The sequence below is a fragment of the Periplaneta americana genome, chromosome 8, assembly GCF_040183065.1.
Source record: "Periplaneta americana isolate PAMFEO1 chromosome 8, P.americana_PAMFEO1_priV1, whole genome shotgun sequence".
In the NCBI taxonomy this organism is placed as follows: domain Eukaryota; kingdom Metazoa; phylum Arthropoda; class Insecta; order Blattodea; family Blattidae; genus Periplaneta; species Periplaneta americana.
Window position 1 is genome coordinate 163,350,714 of NC_091124.1, and position 23,051 is coordinate 163,373,764.

The window sequence follows — 23,051 nt, forward strand, 5'->3', positions numbered from 1 at the left end:
AACAATATTGGGCAAATCAGTTCCAACATGTGTCGTTGATTTACCATACCCACTAGGAGCAGGTACAGAATATTGCAATTTATGTAGAGTAGAAAGGTATTTGTAAGCATCAGTCTCAAACAAATTCATGATATAAATGTTCAATGATTATTGATTTTAATCATTACTAATGTACGATTGATTTTTTTCATTATGAAGAGAAACTTAAATTTTAAAAACGAAACTTTTAAGTTTCTATTTTTTGGTTAACACAATATTAATAATTATATTATAGTATTTTGCAGAAAATTTCATATGTATGGTACTTCCATACATAAAATTGTTCTATGCTTGCTAACTTCTTAAAATTAGACACTGTTCCAAATTAAAAAAGAAATTTATAACAAGCAATACACATTATTGAAAGCATGACTGTTTTATTATCCAAAATGTATTGCACTCAAAGGTACAATAAGTATGCAGAAAACAATCATCAGGGACACTGGTGTAGCTCAGTTGGCTAAGGTGCTTGCCTGCCGATCCAGAGTTGCGCTCAGGTGTGGGTTCGATCCCCACTTAGGCTGATTACCTGGTTGGATTTTTTCCGAGATTTTCCCAACCATAAGACACATGTCAGATAATCTATGGCGAATACTTGGTCTCATCTTGCCAAATACCATCTCGCTATTACCACACCAATCCCACTGACGCTAAATAACCTGCAGTAATTGATACAGTGTCGTTAAATAATCAAGTAAAAAAATTCTTCAGTAATGCCACTTATTTTTTTTCTCACCATGCAAGAGTGTCAAAAGATATGAGTATGTAGATCATAAAGTTACAATGACAAATTATGAAAAAAATATATAAAAAAATCAGTACCCATATAAAAATAGCTACATATAAGCTTAATCAGTAAATCTCTCCTCAAAAATCCGAAGTATTTCTTTCAAAGGTCACATACCAGTATCCAATATCAATTCACTGAAGCTATGCAAGATTTTTAACTTCCTGAATTCGTAGTCCATTTTGTATGAAAAATGAAGATGTGGAAAATACAGTTACAATATATTAGTCACCTATGGAATACAATACATGACATTCTTAAAAAAGAAAGTTAGAAAGAAACATAAATAAAGTTTTATAAAGCAATGGCTCTTTAGCCGATGTTGTGAAATCTTGCTTCTAACAGACAAAAACAAACAATGTCTGCAAACAGCAAAAATGGAATATTTAAGGAGAGTATTTAGTACAACCTACAAAATTATGACATTATATCTAAGAAACACAAAGTCTACAGTCTACACGAGATAGTATCAGACAAAAGAACTGTCATTAGAATATTAACAGGATGGAAGGAAAGGGAATAGAAACATAACTCAACAGAAGAAAATAAAGCAGGAGAATGAAAATTTATGTAAGACTACTGACAGTTACTGGTATTATATCCTTTATGTCAGAGAACTAGGTAACATTTTATAATACTCTCTTTTAGGATCATCCCTCTCAACATTTATGGTTTGTAATAAAGAAAATATATAAAAGTCATGTAGAAATATAATGATTATTAATTATAAGCTTATGGATTTCATTTTGATATATTTTCTCCAGTACCTGATGCATCAAGTGTACAAGTAGTATGGTGTTAACTACAAGAGTTACAAATGAAAAATAACAGTGAAAACACACACTTATTGATGGTCTTAACACATGTTAGTTTGATTTAATCAGATATGAATTGCAATTATAATTTTTTATTTAATGTTCCTTTTAACAAGTGCAGATATTTAGATGTGGTGATATGAGATGGTAATGGAGCACTAGTGGAATGAGGATTACAGAGAAATCACAAGCTACTCGAAGAAAACCTACCTCACAGCTACTTTTTCACAGGCTGGAACCTGTTCCTTTGATTTGAAGGTGTTTACTAAATGATAAGTTTCATTTGAGTTACATTTAAAAACTCCTTTACGCTATTTCTGATCGTGAAAATGGAGCATGGGAACAGCACGGGAAAACGAGCTATTCATCATTATTGCCATCTTTATTTTCTTCATTATTATCATTATTACGTGATTTCCATGACTGTTATTGTTACTTTTATTGTCATATTGGTTATCATCACTATCTTTATGACCGTTATTATTTTCGTTGCTATCATCATCATCATCATCATCATCATCATCATCATCATCATCATCATCTTCATCATCATCATCATCATCATCATCATCATCATCATCATCATCATAATTCTGAATAGCTGATAGAGTTGGACGTGATATAATATAAAGCAATTCATCCTTATTTGTTTAAAACTGATGCTTACAAACACTTTTATATTTCACACAAATTTTAATATTCTATTCTGGCTGCAATAAATTACAGCCATATTCACTTACCTGCTGAAAACACTCATATGTTTCTCATGTTAGAGAAATGTACCATTAACATTACTGAAGCCTCAGGTGTAGACACTAGTGTTACAGGTTCCTTTAATTACCTGTTCCATAGAACGTTCTTGAGAGGTACTGTATCCTATGGAGCTGGTCTTGTGGAAAATATTACGAGTGTAGTAGACTCTCGTTGTTCTGTACTAGTGGTACAGCGATTGTGAATAATAGAGAAATTGTGAAATTATGGAAAGAAAAATGAAAGTTGTACCTCGAAAAATACTGTTCCAACAACTTTTGTGTCCATCACACTTGGATTCTCCAGGATCTGAATCCTAGTTTATAGTGTGGAAAACAGACACTATCCATTCAGCTAACAGTAACAGAAACAAATACAGATTGTACATATATATATTACATACACACAAACATGCACATAAATGCCAAGATAGTAAAGATACATACCATCGTTCTTAGGTATAAGGAGATCTAACAGCTTCTTTGCTTGCAGTGGCCAGATGTTTCTTATAGTATCACGGAGTTCCTCATCTGCTTGGTCCATTTCATCAGCTGGAACAGTGATAAAGAATTTATGTCTCTCTCTTTAGCATCACCTTTCATCCACATTATTTGCTAAGAATACAGAATTTTGCAACAGAAACAAAATATACAGTTTATATTTCTTATAGGCTACTATCAACTTCTTCGATGATTCCGATAATTATATTTCTAATGAGTATATGAGTTTTACATTTCTGTCTATAATTTTGAATTTTGTCTAAAATTGGGTCAATATTTAATTCTTTCAAAATATCCAAATTCGCCAAGCACTAAATTACCACCCTTTAGAAACAAGATCTTTGGGCCATCTGCTGAAACGATAGAGTGAGACCGTAACAGGCCACCAGGTTTAATATGTGATAGGAAGAAGAAGATATTTCTAATGAATCATTTACTGGTATGTCTTTTTCTTGGAGGTGGTCAGAGTATTGTACAGCTTCGTATATTGCACATGGGAATGTGTTACGAATATATGACTGTCTAGTTCATCTTGGGAAAGAGGTGGTAGTCACTCGGCGCCAAATCTGGACTGTAGGGGGGTTGTTCGAAAGTCTCACACGTGTCTTTGTCCAATAAAGCCTTTGTGTGAGTAATGGTATGGGGCCTTGCATTGTCATGGAGAAGAATGACACCCTTGGAGAGCAATCTGCAGCATTTGTTTTGGATTACTCTCCAAAGCTTCTTTAGCATTTCACAATAAACATTTGTTGTTATTGTGGCCTCAGACATCATAAACTCTGTCAACAATACTCCTTTTTGATCCCAAAAAACTGTAGCCATCATCTTTCGGTTCGAGAATGTTTGTTTGAATTTTTTTTGGCTTGTTCGGGGATTGGGTGTGCATCCACTGCTTTGACTGTTCTTTGGTCTCAGCATTCACGAACTGTACCAATGTCTCAACTCCTGTCACGAATTTGTCCAGAAATTGATCACTATCATTGTGGTAACGCTGAAGGAACATTAAGGCCGAGGTCATTCTCTGAGATTTATGCTGGTCAGTGAGATTTTTCAGCACCCATTGTGCATAAAATTTGTGGAAACCTAACCTTGCTGTAACAATTTCATAGAGACTTGTTCTTGAAATTTGTGGGAAATTTTCAGAGAGTTCAGAAATTGTTCAATTTGTTGAACAAGTTCATCAGTCACAATTGAATGTCGTCCTTGACCTCCCTCATTGTGCACATCTTCACGTCCATTGTTAAATTTTCTGCACCAGTCCCGTACAGCACTGTCACTCATAATGTTACCGTAAAGACGACACAATCAACGGTGAATCTCAGCAGCGTTAACTCCTTCTGCGTGAAGAAATCGAATAACCCAACAGACCTCACAACTCGCAGAATGGGTAATAATCCCGTCAATTATTAACAGCTGTTTCTTACAGAATATGAACGGAAATGAGAGCGCAATGCACGGGAGCATTATTACGTCTTTACTTGTGGCTACTGCGCAAGCGCCATCTTCCTGCGACGATCTAGCAATCCACAATCGACAACCAGAAATTGACTTCTGAATAGCCCTCATACAAGTCACCTTAATTTATTACTCGTCAAATTAATTAATTACATGACACAACTTAGATAATTACACTGTACCTACAATTTAATTTCGGCCTAATCTTTTTAACTTTACCTTAAATATATTGATTTGAAGAGGACCATCCTGAAATATTGCCGCAGGTAAGTTGTTCCAATCTACTATTCTGCAGTTCACAAAGGAAAATTTTTACCACGTCTGTTCTTTGTTTTCTGCATTTGAACTTTATAATATGATCAGCCCTGCCTATGTATAATGGTGTCACTAATCTAGCATTGATGTCGGTCCATGCTTTGTGTCCCATTTGTGCCTTAAACAATGCGCTCAGCCCGGCTTTTCGTCGCCTTGATTTGAGAAATTCCCACCCTAAGTCTTTTACTATCTCTTCGCCATGTCCCTTCCCATTTTGACATATTTTGCTGCCCTGCATTGGGCTTTTTGTATCGAATCAATTTGGTTTTGTCTGAACGGATCCCAACTTACAGCTCCATATTCCATTACTGGGTGAACAAGGGTTTTGTACACTAATTCTTTTGACCTTATTCTTAAATTAAAAATATAGTTATAAGAATGACCACAAACAACTGACGATGTGAAGAATATTATAATCACCAACATCAATGGATTTAAAGAAGAATTGTTGCAGCTAACTACAGGAAACAGGGACTGACTGGTAAAGATGTGTGTACAGGAAAGAGGAGGTCATTTTCAACATCTATCGTCAAGGTAACAATTCTCCCACAAATACTTTATGTGTAGAAAGAAATTGCACTCTCGTAGTTTTTATCAAACAGAAATAGGGATATTTTAAAAACCACCAGTTTTATATGGATCATTCTGTATTTGCTATTCAAATGGTATGAAATGCGTAAAAATATCACGTTTTCATTTGCTGCTTATATTTAACTAAGGCGTATATCTTTGCTTGAAAAATAAACAAGTTACAAATTACTTGAATTTTCCATTAGATAAAGATGCATGATATTCTTGTTACTGTGTTTAGTCAAATGTCCAAAGACAGGTTTGAACTTAATAAATGAAACCAATAAGGCATCACTCATGAGGCAATTAAGCCAGGAGATAATGGGCTATGGTGGCCATTTCCTTTTCACCTCCAATGCATACATCACTGACTAGTAACATATTACATTAGTCAGACTTCAGATGTAACACAAACAATTGTTCTTCCTCTGACACATATCACCAAGTGAGATGTATTGCCTGGTAACAGATGTACATATCAGCCAGAACCTCAATCAGAAGTAATGCATGATGATCCTCTACCAATTCCCAAACCCCTGAATGACGAAACAATGATTTTCTCTCTTGAAATTGGTCTACCAGTTCTCTTAATCCCGACTTGGTGTATTCAGAAAAAACTCATTTAATTTCAGTCTGAGATAAACAATCCTGAGAAAAATCTGAGCCTCATAAAAAATCGAAGATGAATTGTTAGAATCTTGACTAAAGGGGGAAAATCCTTTAGCCTGGCATTAAAATCATAATCTAAAGAAATAATCATCAAAATCTGTACATTTCCTTTTTCATATGCAATGTTATTGTTTATTGTGATAATGTGAATGGACTATTTGTAGAACTGCGGATATATTTTATTTCTCTTCACATATAATTATATTCTAAACTAAGTTTAAAGTAGTAACAGTCATTACACAATGAAAACATTTACTCTCTGTAGAATGTACCTACAGGTCTGCTATGAAAATGAAACTCACTAGAACATGGGTTTTCCCCTTGAATATATGGACAGGAAATATGTAAGGGCCTCAAAGTATATTATATTTAGGATAGAAATGCAATCTGTTGTTTTCTGAGATCAGAAACATTATGAGTTCAGACAGTAAGCCCTTTGAAAAAACGTTTAGTACCAAGTATGAATATCCTGTTGCCACTATTACACACCCTCTTATTTAATGAAAAAGCTTTCTTAAGCTATGAATAAAGAATGGAGAGGATTTCAGTATTTGAAGGAAAGGTTTCCTTGATTGATGGAAGTCAAATTAAAACAAGGTACATTTGCATTGCATTACAAATTGAGATTATCATGGATGTTTCTGTATTTCAGGCAAAACTCATTAACACCTAAAAGCAACGTGACTTGCTTGTAAAGCTGTTTACGTGAATTAATGAAAGGTGTAAAAAAGATGGCTTGTTAAAATGATATAGGAAATCTATCAAGAGGAAATTAAGGCCGAAATCCAAATAGCTGATTATGTTTTTATTATAGCTGACGAAACTACTTATGTTTCGTCACTGTTTCAAATAGTGATTGTATTTCAGTATGTAAGAGATTTTGTACCTTTCTAAATCCCTTGGGAAACATATATTGTTTTTTCGTAAAAATTTTCCCTTTAACTGTAATTCCATAATAATGGGAGAAAATCCATAATAATTACGGACAATCTGCAATAGTTGTCACCTCTGTTTATTTCATAATGATGATAAATGTTATGTACATAGCAAAGTAATATATACTGGTACCGGTACTGTACTTGAAGATAAATGATTCCATTTAGTTTATAGCCATGGTGCTGCACCAATCTGATTCCTAAGAAGCAAGTAAGGAGATAGGTTTGGAAGTAAATCCCGAAAAAACAAAGTATATGATTATGTCTCATGACCAGAACATATTGCAAAATGGAAGTATAAAAATTGGAAATTGAAAAGGTGGAAAAAATTCAAGTTTCTTGGAGCAACAGTAACAAATATAAATAACACTCAAGAGGAAATTAAACGCAGAATAAATATGGGAAATGCCTGTTATTATTCGGTTGAGAAGCTTTTGTCATCCAACCTGCTGTCAAAAAAGCTGAAAGTTAGAATTTTTAAACAGTTATATTACCGATTGTTCTGTATGGTTGTGAAACTTAGACTGTCACTTTGAGAAGTTAAGGGTGTTTGAGAATAAAGTGCTTTGGAAAATATCTGGGTTAAGGAGGATGAAGTTACAGGAGAATGGAGAAAGTTACACAATGCAGAACTGCATACTATATGCATTTCTAGATTCACCCATACATGCTACATGTCGCCTACTCATCTCATACGTCTGGATTTAATTTTCCTAATGTTTGAGATGAGTAGGGCATGTAGCATGCATGGGTGAATCCAGAAATGCATATAGTGTGTTAGTTGGAAGACCTAAGGGGAAAGACCTTTGGAAAGACCGAAACATAGATGGGAGGTTATTAAAATGGATTTGAAGAAGTTGGGATATGATGGTAGGGACTGGATTAATCTTGCTCAGGATAGGGACCAATGGCGGACTTATGTGAGGGCGCCAATGAACCTTCAGGTTCCTTAAAGGCCATTTGTAAGTTACAAGTAATTAAGTATTCTCTTTATAGTACCAGTACTTAATTATAGTGAAGAAACAAAACATAAAATTCGATGTGTTATATTAAAAGAAAATATCTAGGGTAAAAATTAGATCAGGCAATGTGTTTCTACTTACCACTCCTGACCTTAATGCTGAGGTTCTCCCTGATAAGAGCGAACAGTGTTGTTGTGAAGTTGACTTTGCCCTCATCGTCGACTGGCATGTTCATGCGGATCAACTTCTTGTATGCCAACCTGTTGGGGCACTTGTTGCCAAATCCCAATGGTGGATCCATGTTTTTCAACATGTCATACATTTCAGTGTAGTGAATTTTACCCCTGTGCAATAGAGAAGACAAAAAGTATGAAATATGGAGATTTACACAAGAACCACAGTTCCCTTGCATTATTTACTTAAAATAATGACTTTTTTCTTTAAAAAATTACATACAGTATAGAAGTCTTGTTGACACATTGTTTATTGGAAATTTTACACCCCAAATGTTTGCCAGCCAGAATGTATATGTGTGTGTGTACATGTTCGCATGTATATACAAAGGTCGTTTTGAAAGTAAGTGGCACTTGAGAACTAAACAGAAACAAGAAGATGTCAACTTAGGTTTATCAGATCATAATGGAGTTCTTCTACATTTTGCCCTAGGAAAAAGAAAATACTGTACTGAATACTTTAAACGCCTCTTGCAAAAGGAGACTTGGGACAATACAGTATATTCCATGAACCAGATGTTAACTTTAAAAGAGAATTCTTGAACATAATAACTCACTATTTCAACCAGGAATTCCTAAAATTAAAAGTTTATCAAAACAACAAAACTAACAAACAAGGTACCTACCCATAAAACATGGATAACAACAGGAATCCTAAACTCTTGTAAGAGAGAAAGACTTTTAAGTAACATTAATAAAACTACAGATAACCAAGAATTTAAAATATACTTTAAAAAATACACAGCTATCCTCAAAAAGTTATCCTAGAAGCAAAAAAACTATATATCGTAATATTAATTTTATTTTAAAAGCAGAGAATAGATATAAAGCCATTTGGGAAGTCATAAACAAAGAAACGGAAAAAAAAGGATAGAAAATATCAAAATAAGAGTACAAAACAACACACTAACAGATCCAAAGGATGTGGCAGAAATTTTCAATGAATATTTCACCAATATGGCAGAAAAACTAAATCAAAACATGATCCCACCATTAAATTACAAATCTGTGCCAACAGGTAGCCTATAGCTAAAACAATTTTTCTATCCCCTGTTAATAATGACGAAATCACCAAAATTATTCAGTGCCTAAAAATATATATTTCCATGTGGTGCCGATGGAATATCAGATTCTGCAATAAAAAGTTGTGCACCCTTCATTTCTGTGCCCCTAGCTGACATATGTAACAATTCTTTATCAACAGGAATCTTTCCAGAATGTTTAAAAATAGCAAAAGTCCATCCTGTCTTTAAAAAAGGTAACAAACAAAACATGGAAAATTATAGACCAATATCATTGCTCTCAGTATTCTCAAAAATCTTAGAAAAAATCATGCATAATAGGCTAGTTCCTTTTCATGAATCGCAAAATGTTTTTTCAAACTTTCCATTTGGCTTTCGGAAGAATCAGACAATAAAAGATGCTCTCTTTTCCTTCATTGAAAATCTTCTCGAAGCAAAAGATAAGGAAGAAAATAGTCTTGGTCTCTTTATAGACCTCAGTAAAGCCTTTGACATGGTAAACTATGATCTATTAATAGCTAAATTAGAGTCGTATGGCATAAGAGGCCTAGCAGGTAATTGGTTTAAATTATATCTAGACAGTCGAAAACAATTTGTAGAAATAAACACAATACATTTGACTTCCACCTCTATGAAACATGGTGTTCCGCACGGCTCAGTTCTTGGACCAGTGCTTTTTTGTTATTTATTAATGATCTCCCAGATCATATACCTCTTGCTAAGACAGCTTTGTTTGCTGATGATACAAATATGTTATTTAATTCTAATGATAAAAATGAGTGGGGGTCAAGGGGTAGTATGTGATCTCAAGGGCACACAATCTGCTGATGGTTGTGTGCTATTCAAAAGCTTGAGAAATGCCATTTATTCCTACCAAGCCATATCTATGCACTTCCTCGTAGTGGCCCTGGAACCGTTTTATGGCTAAGCATACAAGGACGAAAAAGTGAGTCCCTGACACTATAATTGGGAACTATCAGCTAAGGGAGAAAACCCTAACAGAAAATCATCGGCCACCCAGGATTGCTGGATGGTTGGGCTTAGGGCTGACGACCCCATCCCAGAAAAACCCACTGTTACGAATTCCAAAGTAAAAATGGCCAACTTTATTGGTGCACGAATGTGGACAGTCAAGGCCAGAAGTAGAGACGGCTGGAATAAAATACTGAGGAAGACTAGGACCCTCAATGGGTTGTTGAGCCGATGATGATGATGATGATAAAAATGAGTTGCTAAGTAAAGACGATCAGAGCAATGGCTACCTCCAAAACTGGCTTCAGCAAAATAAGCTACAACTGAATGATAGTAAGACTGTTACATACTCTTTAACAATAGTGGTGATCAAAATTCATGGTAAAGACATAATGGAAGTTAAAAATACAAAATTCCTAGGCATCTGGATTGACTCTGCTTTAACCTGGAATTATCATGTTGAGAAGATTATAGAAAAATTGATCTGCTATATATATGCTTTGAGAATTTTAAGCAAAACAATTTATAATAAAGTTCTCAGAACTATGTTTGGCTATATACATTCCCAGATTCAGTATGACTACCATTATGTGACGCAAAGCAAAATTACGGAAATTTTTAAGCTACAGATGAAAATTATAAAAATTATGAAACAAGTACCTATAAGGTCGCAAAGTAAAGCAATTTTTAGAGAACTCAAAATTCTGCCCATGCCTTGTATGTACATTCTAGAAACAATGTCTGTCATTCATAAAAACAAAGCAAAATTCAAATTGAATTCAGACTACCACATGTATCAAACAAGAACATCAAGTCATATCCATTTGTCCACTCATAGAATTACCACAAGTCTTAAAAATATTTTACATAGAGGCATAAACATGTATAATAAAATTCCAAGCTTCATAATAAGTAGTAAACAAAAGAAATTTCAAAGCATAGTCAATAGGTTGCTGCTGCATCATATGCCATATACTGTAGAGTAAGTTATGTCTTTAGACATTGCATGAAAGTACTAAATGTAATTGTGAAGGCATATAGGTCGTTACTACTATTAAAACATTTCTATTATTATTATTATTATTGAGATTATTTTTGTATTATCTTAGTTGTAATCCTTCTTAATTCGTGTCAGTAGATGTCCTGCAATAACAATGTTACAACGTCATAAATATGCCAATAGTATAATCAGAAACTAGATTAAGAACTAGAAATAAGATTGATGAAGCCATGATTTGTAAAAATCTTTATGGTGAATAAATTACTACTACATGTATTTATTATACCTAACTTTTACATTTATAATCATGGTTATTTTTTCATGTAATCACCATTGCAATAGTCCACGCCTGTGGAGTAATGGCTAGCACATCTGGCTGCGAAACAAGGTGGCCCGGGTTCGATTCCCGGTCGGGGCAAGTTACCTGGTTGAGGTTTTTTCCGGGGTTTTCCCTCAACCCAATATGAGCAAATGCTGGGTAACTTTCGGTGCTGGACCCCGGACTCATTTCACTGTCATTATCACCTTCATATCATTCAGACGCTAAATAACCTGAGATGTTGATACAGCATCGTAAAATAACCCACTTAAAAAAAAAACCATTGCAATTAAGACATTTACCGTAGTATGACATAAGATATCCATTTCTTTACTGCTGCTTTCAGGTTCTCATTCACAAAATGGTGTCCTCACAAGCTAACAAACCACGTCTTTTGTTTTTGACCTTTGCTACAATTTTGTCAGGATTTCATAGAAAGCCTAAGCTTTGGCATTAACTGTGGTTTCTTGCTACAGGAATGGTGGCCATGACTTTTTTGTCACAAATGAGTTTTTTTTTTTTTGGCTTGAGGAAACCTATGTGAATTCACCACATCAACTGTTGCTTCATTTCCACATTTGAGTATGAAATCCACGTTTCATGACTAGTAACTATGTAACTGAGGAATCTGCCATCTACCTCGCACTGAAGGAATGTCAGAGCTGAAGCCATGTGGTGACTTTTGACAAATGGCCATCAAAATCTCTGAAACTCTCCTAATTTTTAACTAATATTTCACAACAAATAATTCTACGAGCTTACAAAGTGACATATAGCTTTTCAATCATTCATTTAACAGAATGCACATGTACAGTAGTTCCCCCCCTCCCCAAACAAAAAAATAGCTGGTTGGAATTTTCTAAGTCTGAGAAAAGCGGATTTGAGCATGTGTGGGAAGGCCTCAGCTGAGTTCAGAAGACAGTATGTTTTAAAGGGTTATGTCTTAATAGTTTCAATCTAGATATGCAGTACCGGTAACAAAGGCCAAATCATTTCTTGGCAACATTCTATATTGTAACAAATGACCAGCCTCATGATCTAGTGGTCAGAGCTTCTGGCTATAGTTCATGAGGTCCCGGGTTCGATTTCCGGTCAGAGCACAGGAATTTTTCCTTAAAGGGGATTATTCCTGTGTTCGTCCATGGTCTGGACTTTAGGTTAAGTTTAGATTTAAGACCTCTCCTGGCACCACATCATCATAATCATCCTATCACATCATCGGGGTAATGTAACTCCGCCTTCCAGGCGCCCCAACCTCAGAAGTGGGTTACAATTAAGCCACAGCAAGGAGAGAAGACCAGAAATGTCGAAAAGACAACAACAAAAAAAATATTGTAACAAATGAAAGTGGTAAAAAAAATTAATAAAGTATCCATTATAGTAAGTTCGAAATGCTCACTGCAGTAGACATATTTACTTAGATAAGTGTCCGCAACTAAAGACTACAGAGTGACTGAGATTTGGCTCTATAATATTTTCGTCATGAGTTCAAATCCAGATCGTGACATAATTAATTAATTCTATTCTTTTAACATGTCTATGATACAATCGTATAATTTTAGTGATAATGTTGAGCTTACCTAAGAATCCTCTAAATATTTCATAAATATTTATGCCAGTTTTATGACAACAAATGGATTTTGGTTTTCAGGATTGAGTTCAGTAGGTTAATTACTGTTTGTTATGTTTCCTACATTTTAATACGATTATTACGTTATTAAGCAGTGAAATAACATGTGTTTGAAGCTAAGCTACCATAAACACGGCTTATTTTTTAAATCTACTGTAGGATCTATTTCATTAATAGCAAACACCATACAGATCTTGCAGCAGGCACTGTCTTCACTTTGAGAGTACACAAGTCATTTTATAACTTTTTCAGCCAAGAAAAAGAAAATATTCTGTTTTGACCACCAATCTGCTGACACATGAATTCAAAATTTTCTTCTAGTACCCAAATGTTCATAAAAATATCAGATTTTTCACAATAATTTAATGTTAGGCCTGTGCTTTTTTAAAAAATGAACACATTAATATCTTTGACACGATTTAATTCTGACATCACTTGCGGTTGGCATACTACCAGTAATACTATAGCCTGATTGAATGACAGGAATATGTTTACTTACAGCTTTATATTAAGACTCACTACTAGTTATTTCATTTCCACTATCACCACACTGTTTCTTGAACTTTACACTACAGACGTTCGTTATTTTGTTGAGTTTACGTTTCTGCCTCATCATGGCACAAACTTTCATTCACTCATTACTCAATACAAAAATTTAAAAAACTCCTCTTCTTCTCATTTCGCTTTCAAGTTTGTCAAAAGTTGTGCAAAGATGGTGATACGAAATTTATTCTGACATCTCCATCACTGGATACCTTCTTTCTGATACATCTACGAGTTTGAGCTGCTTTGTAATTAACACCTGGTAGCATTTCCTTTGTAGCTGCGTAATATCTTTCAAATTCATCTCGTGAAGTGCACAGTCAGCTAATGATTCATACAGATATTTTTAAGTTCACATTCTCATTCTGTGGAACTTTCTTTTCTCCGTGAAAAGTTTGCAAACTCTCCTCCTAAAAATCCAATATAAAAATGAATTCTAGCTCTTGCAAATTATTTTCAATATTATTTACTTCTCTTGTAGTGTCTCCCTTTTGTAATTGGGCTTCAATTGTATTCTAATGCTTCGAAAAATTTTAAGGAAAGATTTAAAAATAGCTGCTGTTGCCATGGCATGTGTCTCCATCTATTATCAGAGGGAAATGAGATTTTAAGACACTTTCATTTCCAATACAATCTTTCAGGATTTTCCAGCAGCTGATTGAAGCTGAAAACAAGGCATTCAGGAACTGCACTGCAGAAAAGAAATTAATCACCTCTCGACAATACTGAACAGCACTTCGGCCTACCAGGTTTAGTGGATGGACTGTACAGAGCCCTTATGTCTTTTTTTTTATTGGGTTATTTTACGACGCTGTATCAACATCTAGGTTATTTAGCATCTGAATGAAATGAAGGTGATAATGCCGGTGAAATGAGTCCGTGGTCCAGCACCGAAAGTTACCCAGCATTTACTCGTATTGGGTTGAGGGAAAAACCCGGAAAAAACCTCAACCAGGTAACTTGCCCTGACCGGGATTCGAACCCGGTTTTTTAGCCGACGTATTTCTACAGAGCTTGGAAGACAAACATATCGATAAACTTGCTGCTAAACATAACATCATTTCTTACAACAGATATGTTGACGACACCTTGTTAGTTTTTGAGAGTCATGCTGACACCCATGAAGGTATCTTGCATTCTTTTAATAGTTTACATCCTAACTTAAAATTTACCATAGAACTTGAATGTAACAAATCTATACATTTCTTAGACTTAAAAGTCATCAGAAAACATAAAGGTTTTGATTACGATATCTTTAGAAAACCTACAAACACTACCCATACTATTCACTGCCAATCCAGTCATCCCCAGTCTCATAAGCATAGTACTTTCGTTTTCTTAATTGATAGATTGTTGAATGTCCCCCTTTCCAAGAAAAATTATTTAAAAGAATACAAATATATAGTAGGACTTGCAATAGAAAATGGATTCAATAAAAAATTGATAGATAGACTTCTTTCTAAAAGAAAATCTCTTTTAAACAAGAGTTCAGATATTACGCTCATGCCCTTGACTGATACTAAAAAATCTAAATACTGGAACACAATGTCTTTTTATAATAATGTATCATACAAGTTGCATAATTTTTTCAAAAAAGAAAATGTAAAGGTCTCTTTTAGAACAGGTAATAAACTTAATAATGTTATTTCAAACAATATTTGTAACTTTGATAAATATGCTGGTGGTGGAGTGTACATGCTGCATTGTAAGAATTGCCCAAAAAAGTATATTGGCCAAACTAAAAGGAATTTTAGGACTAGATATTCTGAACATAAAGCAGATTTCCGTCACAATCATAATAAATCCAAATTCACAACCCGTTTGATTGAGAACAACCATGAACTTAAAAAAATGTCCGACGCTTTACAGATTTTAAAACCCATCAGTAATGGAACTTTTAATTTAGTTGCTGAAGAATTTTACATAGCTAAATCGCTTAATAATACTGTTTCATTAATTAATGAACAATTACCTAGTTCCGGTAACCCCTTATTTAAATTAGCCAATGGAAACTCTTCTCACTGCGGCACGTATCCCCCTCCACTTACGTCATGACTTTTTTTCTTATACTGTGTTATTGCACCAGTCATTACCATGCTACCGACCAGGCAACATTACTTCTTTTTACTACTCCAACACCAAAGATCTCGTAAGTGGTTTATCGCCACTTCATTTTTCTTTCTGTTTCTATACAGGTCCCTTCACTAAAACTTATTATTGATTTTTGCAGATTTTACAATGTGCTGCCACGTCGTGATGACTGATGCAAAACAATATTTTAATTTGTTATTCTTTTAACTGTCTGTGTCTCAATTTTAAGCTGCATATATGTTTTGCAGACTTCAATTTTTAAACAAATTTTGTTCTATAAGCTGCATACATGTTTCTGCAGGCTTTAACTCCAAATACTTTTATGTATTAATTTTTTAGACCTCATGAAGGTTTACTGTCATATATATATATATATATATATATATATATATATATATATATATATATATATATTCGACTGTTCATAAGTCAAATTTTGCTTGTTCTTCTTATCATTGTAGTTTTTTTATATTCTCACATCATGTACCTTAACATATTTCGATGTTACTTGTCCATCTACGTCTTTATATGAAAAGCTTAATATCTCGTAAGTCTGACCTGAAGATGCTATTATAATAGCGAAAGAGCTAGTCAAAGATGCGTTCATGTAACCTATGTAATATTTTGTATTTTGAATAGACAGTTATTGAAGGACTTTTGATATTTATTTCTTTAAACAAAATGACCTTAATGACTGTGTAATTCAGGTGATAAATTAAGAAATTCAGAAATAATTTTCTATATGTAATTTCAGATCAGTTCAAACTGATGAAACATTAGACGTATCTAATCAGTTTAGACGAAAGTTAAATTTTACTATTGCGTTGGTGATACTGTTCAAGAAATATGGTACTGGTATTTGTGGAATTCTACGGTGTCTACAAATACCGGTACCAAATTACTTGCAGACTAGCTGAAGTTATTTTTAGTGATTTTAAGAAAATGGGGTGTTAAACCCACACTGAAACTGCTATAATGGGAAGTTTCAATGTATGCAAAGAATCATAAAACAAAAATTTTCAATGCAATGTTCACTTACTATTATGCACAAATTCGTTTGCTGCTCTCAAGTGGTTAAAAAAACAATTAGAAAGTGCGACTTGACTGCCACATATAGTCTGAACCATTTGGGAAGACATAAAATAAAATCGCTATGAAAATTATATCAGGAGTGATACAAAAGTTATTTTAGTTCCAATATATCATTAAAAGCGCAGGAGTTTTGTATCATTCTTTTTACGAACATAAGAAGTCACACTGCCACGGATCCTTGATCTCCAGAGAACAAGGTGCTGGTGCAGGTGTTACGTGCTGTCTCTTCTCACTTTATAGATCTCTTGGGTATGGAACAACAAGTTTTGATGGAGAAATCATTGCAATAAGTGAAAGTCTCAGGAATCTTCTATGCCACATCAGTAAATTTAAAAATGCAGTTATATTGTCAGACTCCAAAGCAACTATTCTATCAATAGTCTCTAAACACACACCTTCATCTCAAACAGCAGAAATAACTAAAATGCTCTCTCAATTAATATCACTCAATAAAAGAATTGTATTCCAATGGATACCATCCCATTGTGGAATCCTGGGAAACGAGAATGCGGATGCTTTAGCAAAGAAGGGCAGCACTGCTACTTACAGACCTGTTACTAAATCTACGTATTACTCTGTGAAAAGATTTATTAAATCTACATACTTAGACTTCAACAAACAAAATTTGATAACACAATCCCAAGGGAAAAAAATGGAACTCTCTGCATCAAAATCCACAGTTAATTCCTGATTTACCACGAAAATCGTCTGTAGCTGCATTTAGATTGGCAACAGGCCATGATTGTTTGGCCAAACACTTGCATAGAATTGGAATATATCAGTCCCCTAACTGTCCATTGTGCAACTCAAACCAAGAAATGGATTCGGAACACCTCAAAATCTGTGCTTCAGTGGCTGGCCATGATAATATCTTTGAAAAATATTGGAGTGCAAGAGGTCAAATGACTTTATTGTCAAACGCCTGGCATTAGAAAACAACAACACTGCCACTTAGCAATGACTGAATAAACAAAATGTCGTTTATTGCAAGGCAACTAGTAACTTCATTTTAACAATGAGGATGATGTTTGGAGAGCTCTAAATTATAAGTCGATAAGGTTATGGTATCTCACATCTGAAGAAAGTGGATCTGTTAATATGCCATACACTGATGGCCATAGGCGTGATTTCGAAATCGAAGCTGCTGTTGGTACTGGTATTAAGCAAGTTCCAAGAAGAGCCTTACAAAACTGTCCATAGAAAAGGCTATGCTATACACAACTTGTCAATGTTACCTGAAACTATCTCTACAGCATGCAATATGTTCAGGCATTAAGCGATGTCTCCTGAAACAGATCACATTTTATTTCTCATACCACAGCTGCAACAGAAAAACAACATAGGGATGGTGTTCCAGCAGTATGGCCCATCACCTCATTGAAGAAAAGAACTTCGTGAATAACATTTGACATTGACTGGTGAGGTATTGTTGGCCAATTGCATGGTATCCAAATTCTTCAGACCTGATGCCATTTCGTTTCTTTGTTTGGGCTTTTTTTCTATGCACAGCAGCCCAGGCATATTGTTGGTCTCAAAGCAAAGATTGTCTCAATTTTTGGAAAAACTACCCAAGGTATTATTGGTACATTAGACATGGGAGAAATAAACCTCGTGACATGAATTCTGCTGTGCAAACAATGGTGGCATACTAAGGTCTAATTGGGCAGAACTCCCATCATTCATGTATTTACAGATTATGAAAAATAAACAGCAACACGTCTCATGTTATAGCATTTTTAGTTTATGTCTTCCCAGACAGATCACTCTGTATTTCAGTAAATTGCCAAAGAGAACTAACTCAACTGCTGACAGATGCAAGTTTCAAACTACCTGAGATATGGAAGTATAGTTTTTCAGGTAAAGCTCCCTGTGAAGCACACTTGAATAATTTCAAGGGAAAAATTATTCCGGGGCCAGTTATCGATCCCGGGGCCTCTGGTTCAATGTACCAGTGCTCTACCAACTGAGCTACCCAGGAACTCCACCCGACACCGTCTCAATTTTTCCCCTTATATCCACACAACTCGAGTGAGCTGACAAGATGCCAGAGACCCACATCGACTGCACACAAACTCTGTATGACTTTGAATTGTGGTTTTCTGTCAACGTACATACAATAATGTATATATTATGCAAGTCTAGTTTTTCAGGTAAAGCTCCCTGTAAAGCAGACTTGAATAATTTCAAGGGAAAATTGTTCTGGGACTGGGATCGATCCCGGTACCTAAGATATGCTCAGCATGCAAAGCAACAGAAGTTAAAAGTCCTTAAATGATCTCATATAGATTCTTGATAATGATGATGAATGTGTTAATGGATCGACAGAACTTGGTAAGTGTTAGAAGACCTAGGTTTCTCTATGTGTTGTACTACTTGTTCAACAAGATATCTTACTTCACAAAGCATTCATTTAAAGTTCTGCAAGCAAAATGTACATCTAATGTAAATATATGTAACTGTAAAATAAAAGTAAATTGCATAACCATAAAAATCTGCAAAATGAAAATAGCTAATGAATGTATTCAGGCCAGCAAAACTTTGAACATCAACGAGTATTACTTTTAACACTTAACACTTTAATATAACTTACGAATTAGTTAACACAATGGGAATACATTTCGAAAATTTAGAAAACTTGCATTCTTTTGAATTATTACAAGAAAAAAATTAAGACATATGACAAAACTTTTGGAATAGTGAAAATTAATCAATCATTGAAAATATGTCCTTTCTTCAAGTGAGTAATTAAATTATTAATATGTGGATGTGTAATCCTGATAAAACCAAATACATCTGTCACCACAAATAATATATTTTGGGCAACCAGCTTAATAAAGTTTATCAACAAGCAACGTGTCTAATTCGTTTTCAAAGAGTCAAATTTCACGAATTGTTTCACTGATCTGTTCAAAGAGAAGGAAAAGTACCATCAGACAATTTACAAGAATACATAAGTTAAATCCTAGATTCCCCAGCCAATTATATCCAGCTTTACCACTGCTCAGTAAAAATATTAAAATATGAACTTAATGAGTGTATCCTAGAATCTGATATCTTTTTGTAGTGTATTATTACGAAAATTCTACCTGAAGTACAGAGTTATGTCAGAATTTACAACATAACAGCAGCTTGAATTGTTTTCTCTTCGTGTTTGTCTGCAATGTTTAAAATTAAGTTTTTAATTTACACCTAAAAGTTTTATCAAGTAAGATGAACGTTGAGTACTCACGTAGCATTTGGGTCGTACTCGGCCCATATTCGGACAAACTCGTCCAAGTGGTGAGCGCCCAATATGGACGAATCTCTCGTCAAGTAGTCGAAGTTGTCCATGATAACAGCCACAAACAGATTCAACATCTGAAGAAGGAAAATGTTCACATGATCTTTGCTTTACTTACAATAAATTGAGGACAGTGATTTCAAACTTTAGTCACTACAACAATACACAAGTGAAGTATTGGGCTAACATTCAAGTAAAGTATGAGAAATATGGATTTTCTTATGTACAAACAGTAATTCCTGTTGTGGATATACATAAACTGTAACGATATTCCTTTGCATTTCGTTGAAAGTTAAGATCACATTCTATTGGCACTTACTGAACTTACTGCTGAAGTCATTTTGAGCAAAAAGTTCAAATGAGCATGGGCTCATATCCTAATAGTTACGCATTGTTCTCCATTTTGAGAAATAATCACTGTGAATCAGACTTTCAGCTCATCTGCAACCCTATCAAGCATAGCTTGACTTGGCGCACGTGATTAATAAAGCACTTGGTTTTTATGGTCCACAAAATATAATTATAATTTTTTTTAACATTAAAATACAAATGTTTTGAAACTTAACAAAAAAAATAAATAAATAAAAAAGAAATAAAAAAAAATAAACTTCCAGCAATCTATATTCAGAACTGTGTTTTGAGGAAATCGTAATTTTTAGTATTTTATATTTTGATTTCATAATAATAATTACTACTGCTAATTTTCTCAACAGTACAACTATTATAGCACCGTAATTACTTCAATCAGAATGAAGTTCTAACAACGGCTGTTGATATGAAATGTTAAAATATCTATCTCATAGAATATTTATAAAAATTTGTACTAATATTCATGCTGAGTTAGGTACTGTAAATGATGTTAAAATCATAGGTTTTGGAATATATCTTTAATTTGCTTCAGTTATATAAACTGTCGTGAAGATAAAACAGTAAGGAGTTCTGAAACACTGGAGATGTTTTATTTCACAACTACTACTACCAGTACTAACAACTACCCTAGACTGAACTGTCATCAAAACTTCAATCTCACAACATAATAGTAGAAATTCGACTATCGTTACTTCTTTTAGTCAGGTTATATATTTCTTGTCAGTAAATTCGATTTGGAAAAATTGTAATTATATGAGTACTGGTACATTACTACTGAATGATTAAAAATTGTACAATCTTGAGGTCTGCTAATTACATGCCCATGTTTCATAATGATATAAATCACACAGCTGGACGAAGTCATTTTGAAATTAGTTTAGACTGTTGAATTACAGCCAGTGAAAGATTTTTGTATGCAAATAATGCAGTTTCACTTTACACAAAATGACTCGAAAAGTGCTAGAATGTGAAAATAATAAAGAACTTTACAATTTGTTTTTCTTCACAAATAATATTAAATGCTATTTTTATTTACAATAAGATTGTGGTAAGGGATGGTATTTCTTGTAATAACATTTTTGTTCGAAGTTACAACATAATGTATAGGAATACCGGTATGTAGGCCTGTTTGTAAAGTAAATGGGTACAATTTTAGGAACGATTTGTCATTATAAAGCAAGTTGAATTGATTAGAATATAATTATTTTGATAACCGTAGCACTTCTAGGAGCGAAATAACGACAATAATCAAAGTTGTACCTGTAGCAAGTCAGTGACATACTCAGGACCAAGATTGAGGATCTTTACAGACCTAAGAACACGCATGTAAGTAATTTTTGATTGACTTATTTATATGACTATCAGGAAAGCACGTGATATTAAATGTTAATAAAGATACAATAATGTATTATTTTCAAACATCTGGTTTACAACAAACATAGAAAATAAGATATTAAGTAATATATGTCAGACAATTAAAAATATGTAAGACTAATAAAAGTACATGTATACACTAAAATATGCATAAAATTGTTTACTAAAATTGCAAACTGTGTGTGTGTATGCATGCCTATATATGTATGCATGTATAATTAAAAGTAAATAAAAATATTATGTACGGTAATGATATTTTGAAATAGGCAACAAAGAGTGAATAAAATCATGTAGGTACACATTAAAATTATATATATTAAAAATTATAACGAAACGAATAAAATTACGAAATATGTATTTGTATTTTGAAGTATTCTTTAATGAGACATGGCGACCATACATGCTTCTGTTCACTTCAGAATATGCTAATGACAACAGGCATCATTTATCTCTAAAGATATAAAGTGTAACTTACCAGAAATGAGCAGAAAAATATGAAAGAGACAAAGTAAGCGTAGGCGAGGTTTGAGCCACAATCGAGTTCAGGCTTCCTGGCAAGAGGATCGCAAGGCCGTCCTTTGATGCAAGACAACATTATGGATGGCCAAGCCTCTCCTGTCGCACACCTGTAATGTTCCAACACCCACACAACCTTAACTCTCATTCTAAATGCTACCACCTCAACCTCACGAAAGATTCTTGGTCATCTTTATTCCAATTTGGAATCGTAAATATAAGCAAATGCACATGATTGTCATGCTGAAATATGTTTAAAAAATGCATGTTATGTTTGTGAAATAGACCAATAAATAAATTTAATATATCAATAATATTAACATAGCCTGTACCGTTGTGGATATACATTTCTGAAAAAATACTCCGTTAATTGAAAGTTCCTACTCATTGAATCTTTCGTGTACATTTAACGAGAAAAATATAAATAATTGATTAAATGGCGATCTTACTCATATTAATTATGTAAGCATGTGCTTGTAATTAACACGACTAAGATCGCCATTTAATCAATTATTTATATACAAGTGTTAAAAGTAGTGTATGAAAGATTCAACATGGAGAAAAATATTGTAAGTTATCTTAAACAAAAACAACCGATTGCTTAAACAGCTTAATCAAAAGACTCAGGCAATAAAATTTAAGGCATATATCTTGCTAAATTTACATAAAAAGGATAAATTTACCATACCTATTGTCTTCAGAAGTCAAATTTGAAGAGTTAGCACTGTATTGCAACAGTGATGTAACATTTTTCACTTCATATGAAATTGTGCAATATTTTCCTTATACTACTATTATTTTTAAACAAACAAT

The 23,051-nt window shown here is 33.9% G+C and overlaps 1 protein-coding gene across 28 annotated transcripts in view; it reads right to left on the reverse strand.

The window, feature by feature from the left end:
* The window catches only part of cac (calcium voltage-gated channel subunit cacophony), a 1,051,854-nt gene that overhangs the window by 101,978 nt on the left and 926,825 nt on the right, over positions 1 to 23,051 (reverse strand). For all 28 annotated transcript variants that reach the window (XM_069834011.1, XM_069834005.1, XM_069834017.1 and 25 more), the window contains 4 exons: positions 22,198 to 22,348; positions 19,929 to 20,056; positions 7,939 to 8,141; positions 2,838 to 2,942 (listed from right to left, as the gene is read on the reverse strand). In XM_069834011.1, coding sequence (XP_069690112.1) covers positions 2,838 to 2,942; positions 7,939 to 8,141; positions 19,929 to 20,056; positions 22,198 to 22,348 — 587 coding nt within the window. The remainder of the gene's footprint in view (positions 1 to 2,837; positions 2,943 to 7,938; positions 8,142 to 19,928; positions 20,057 to 22,197; positions 22,349 to 23,051) is intronic.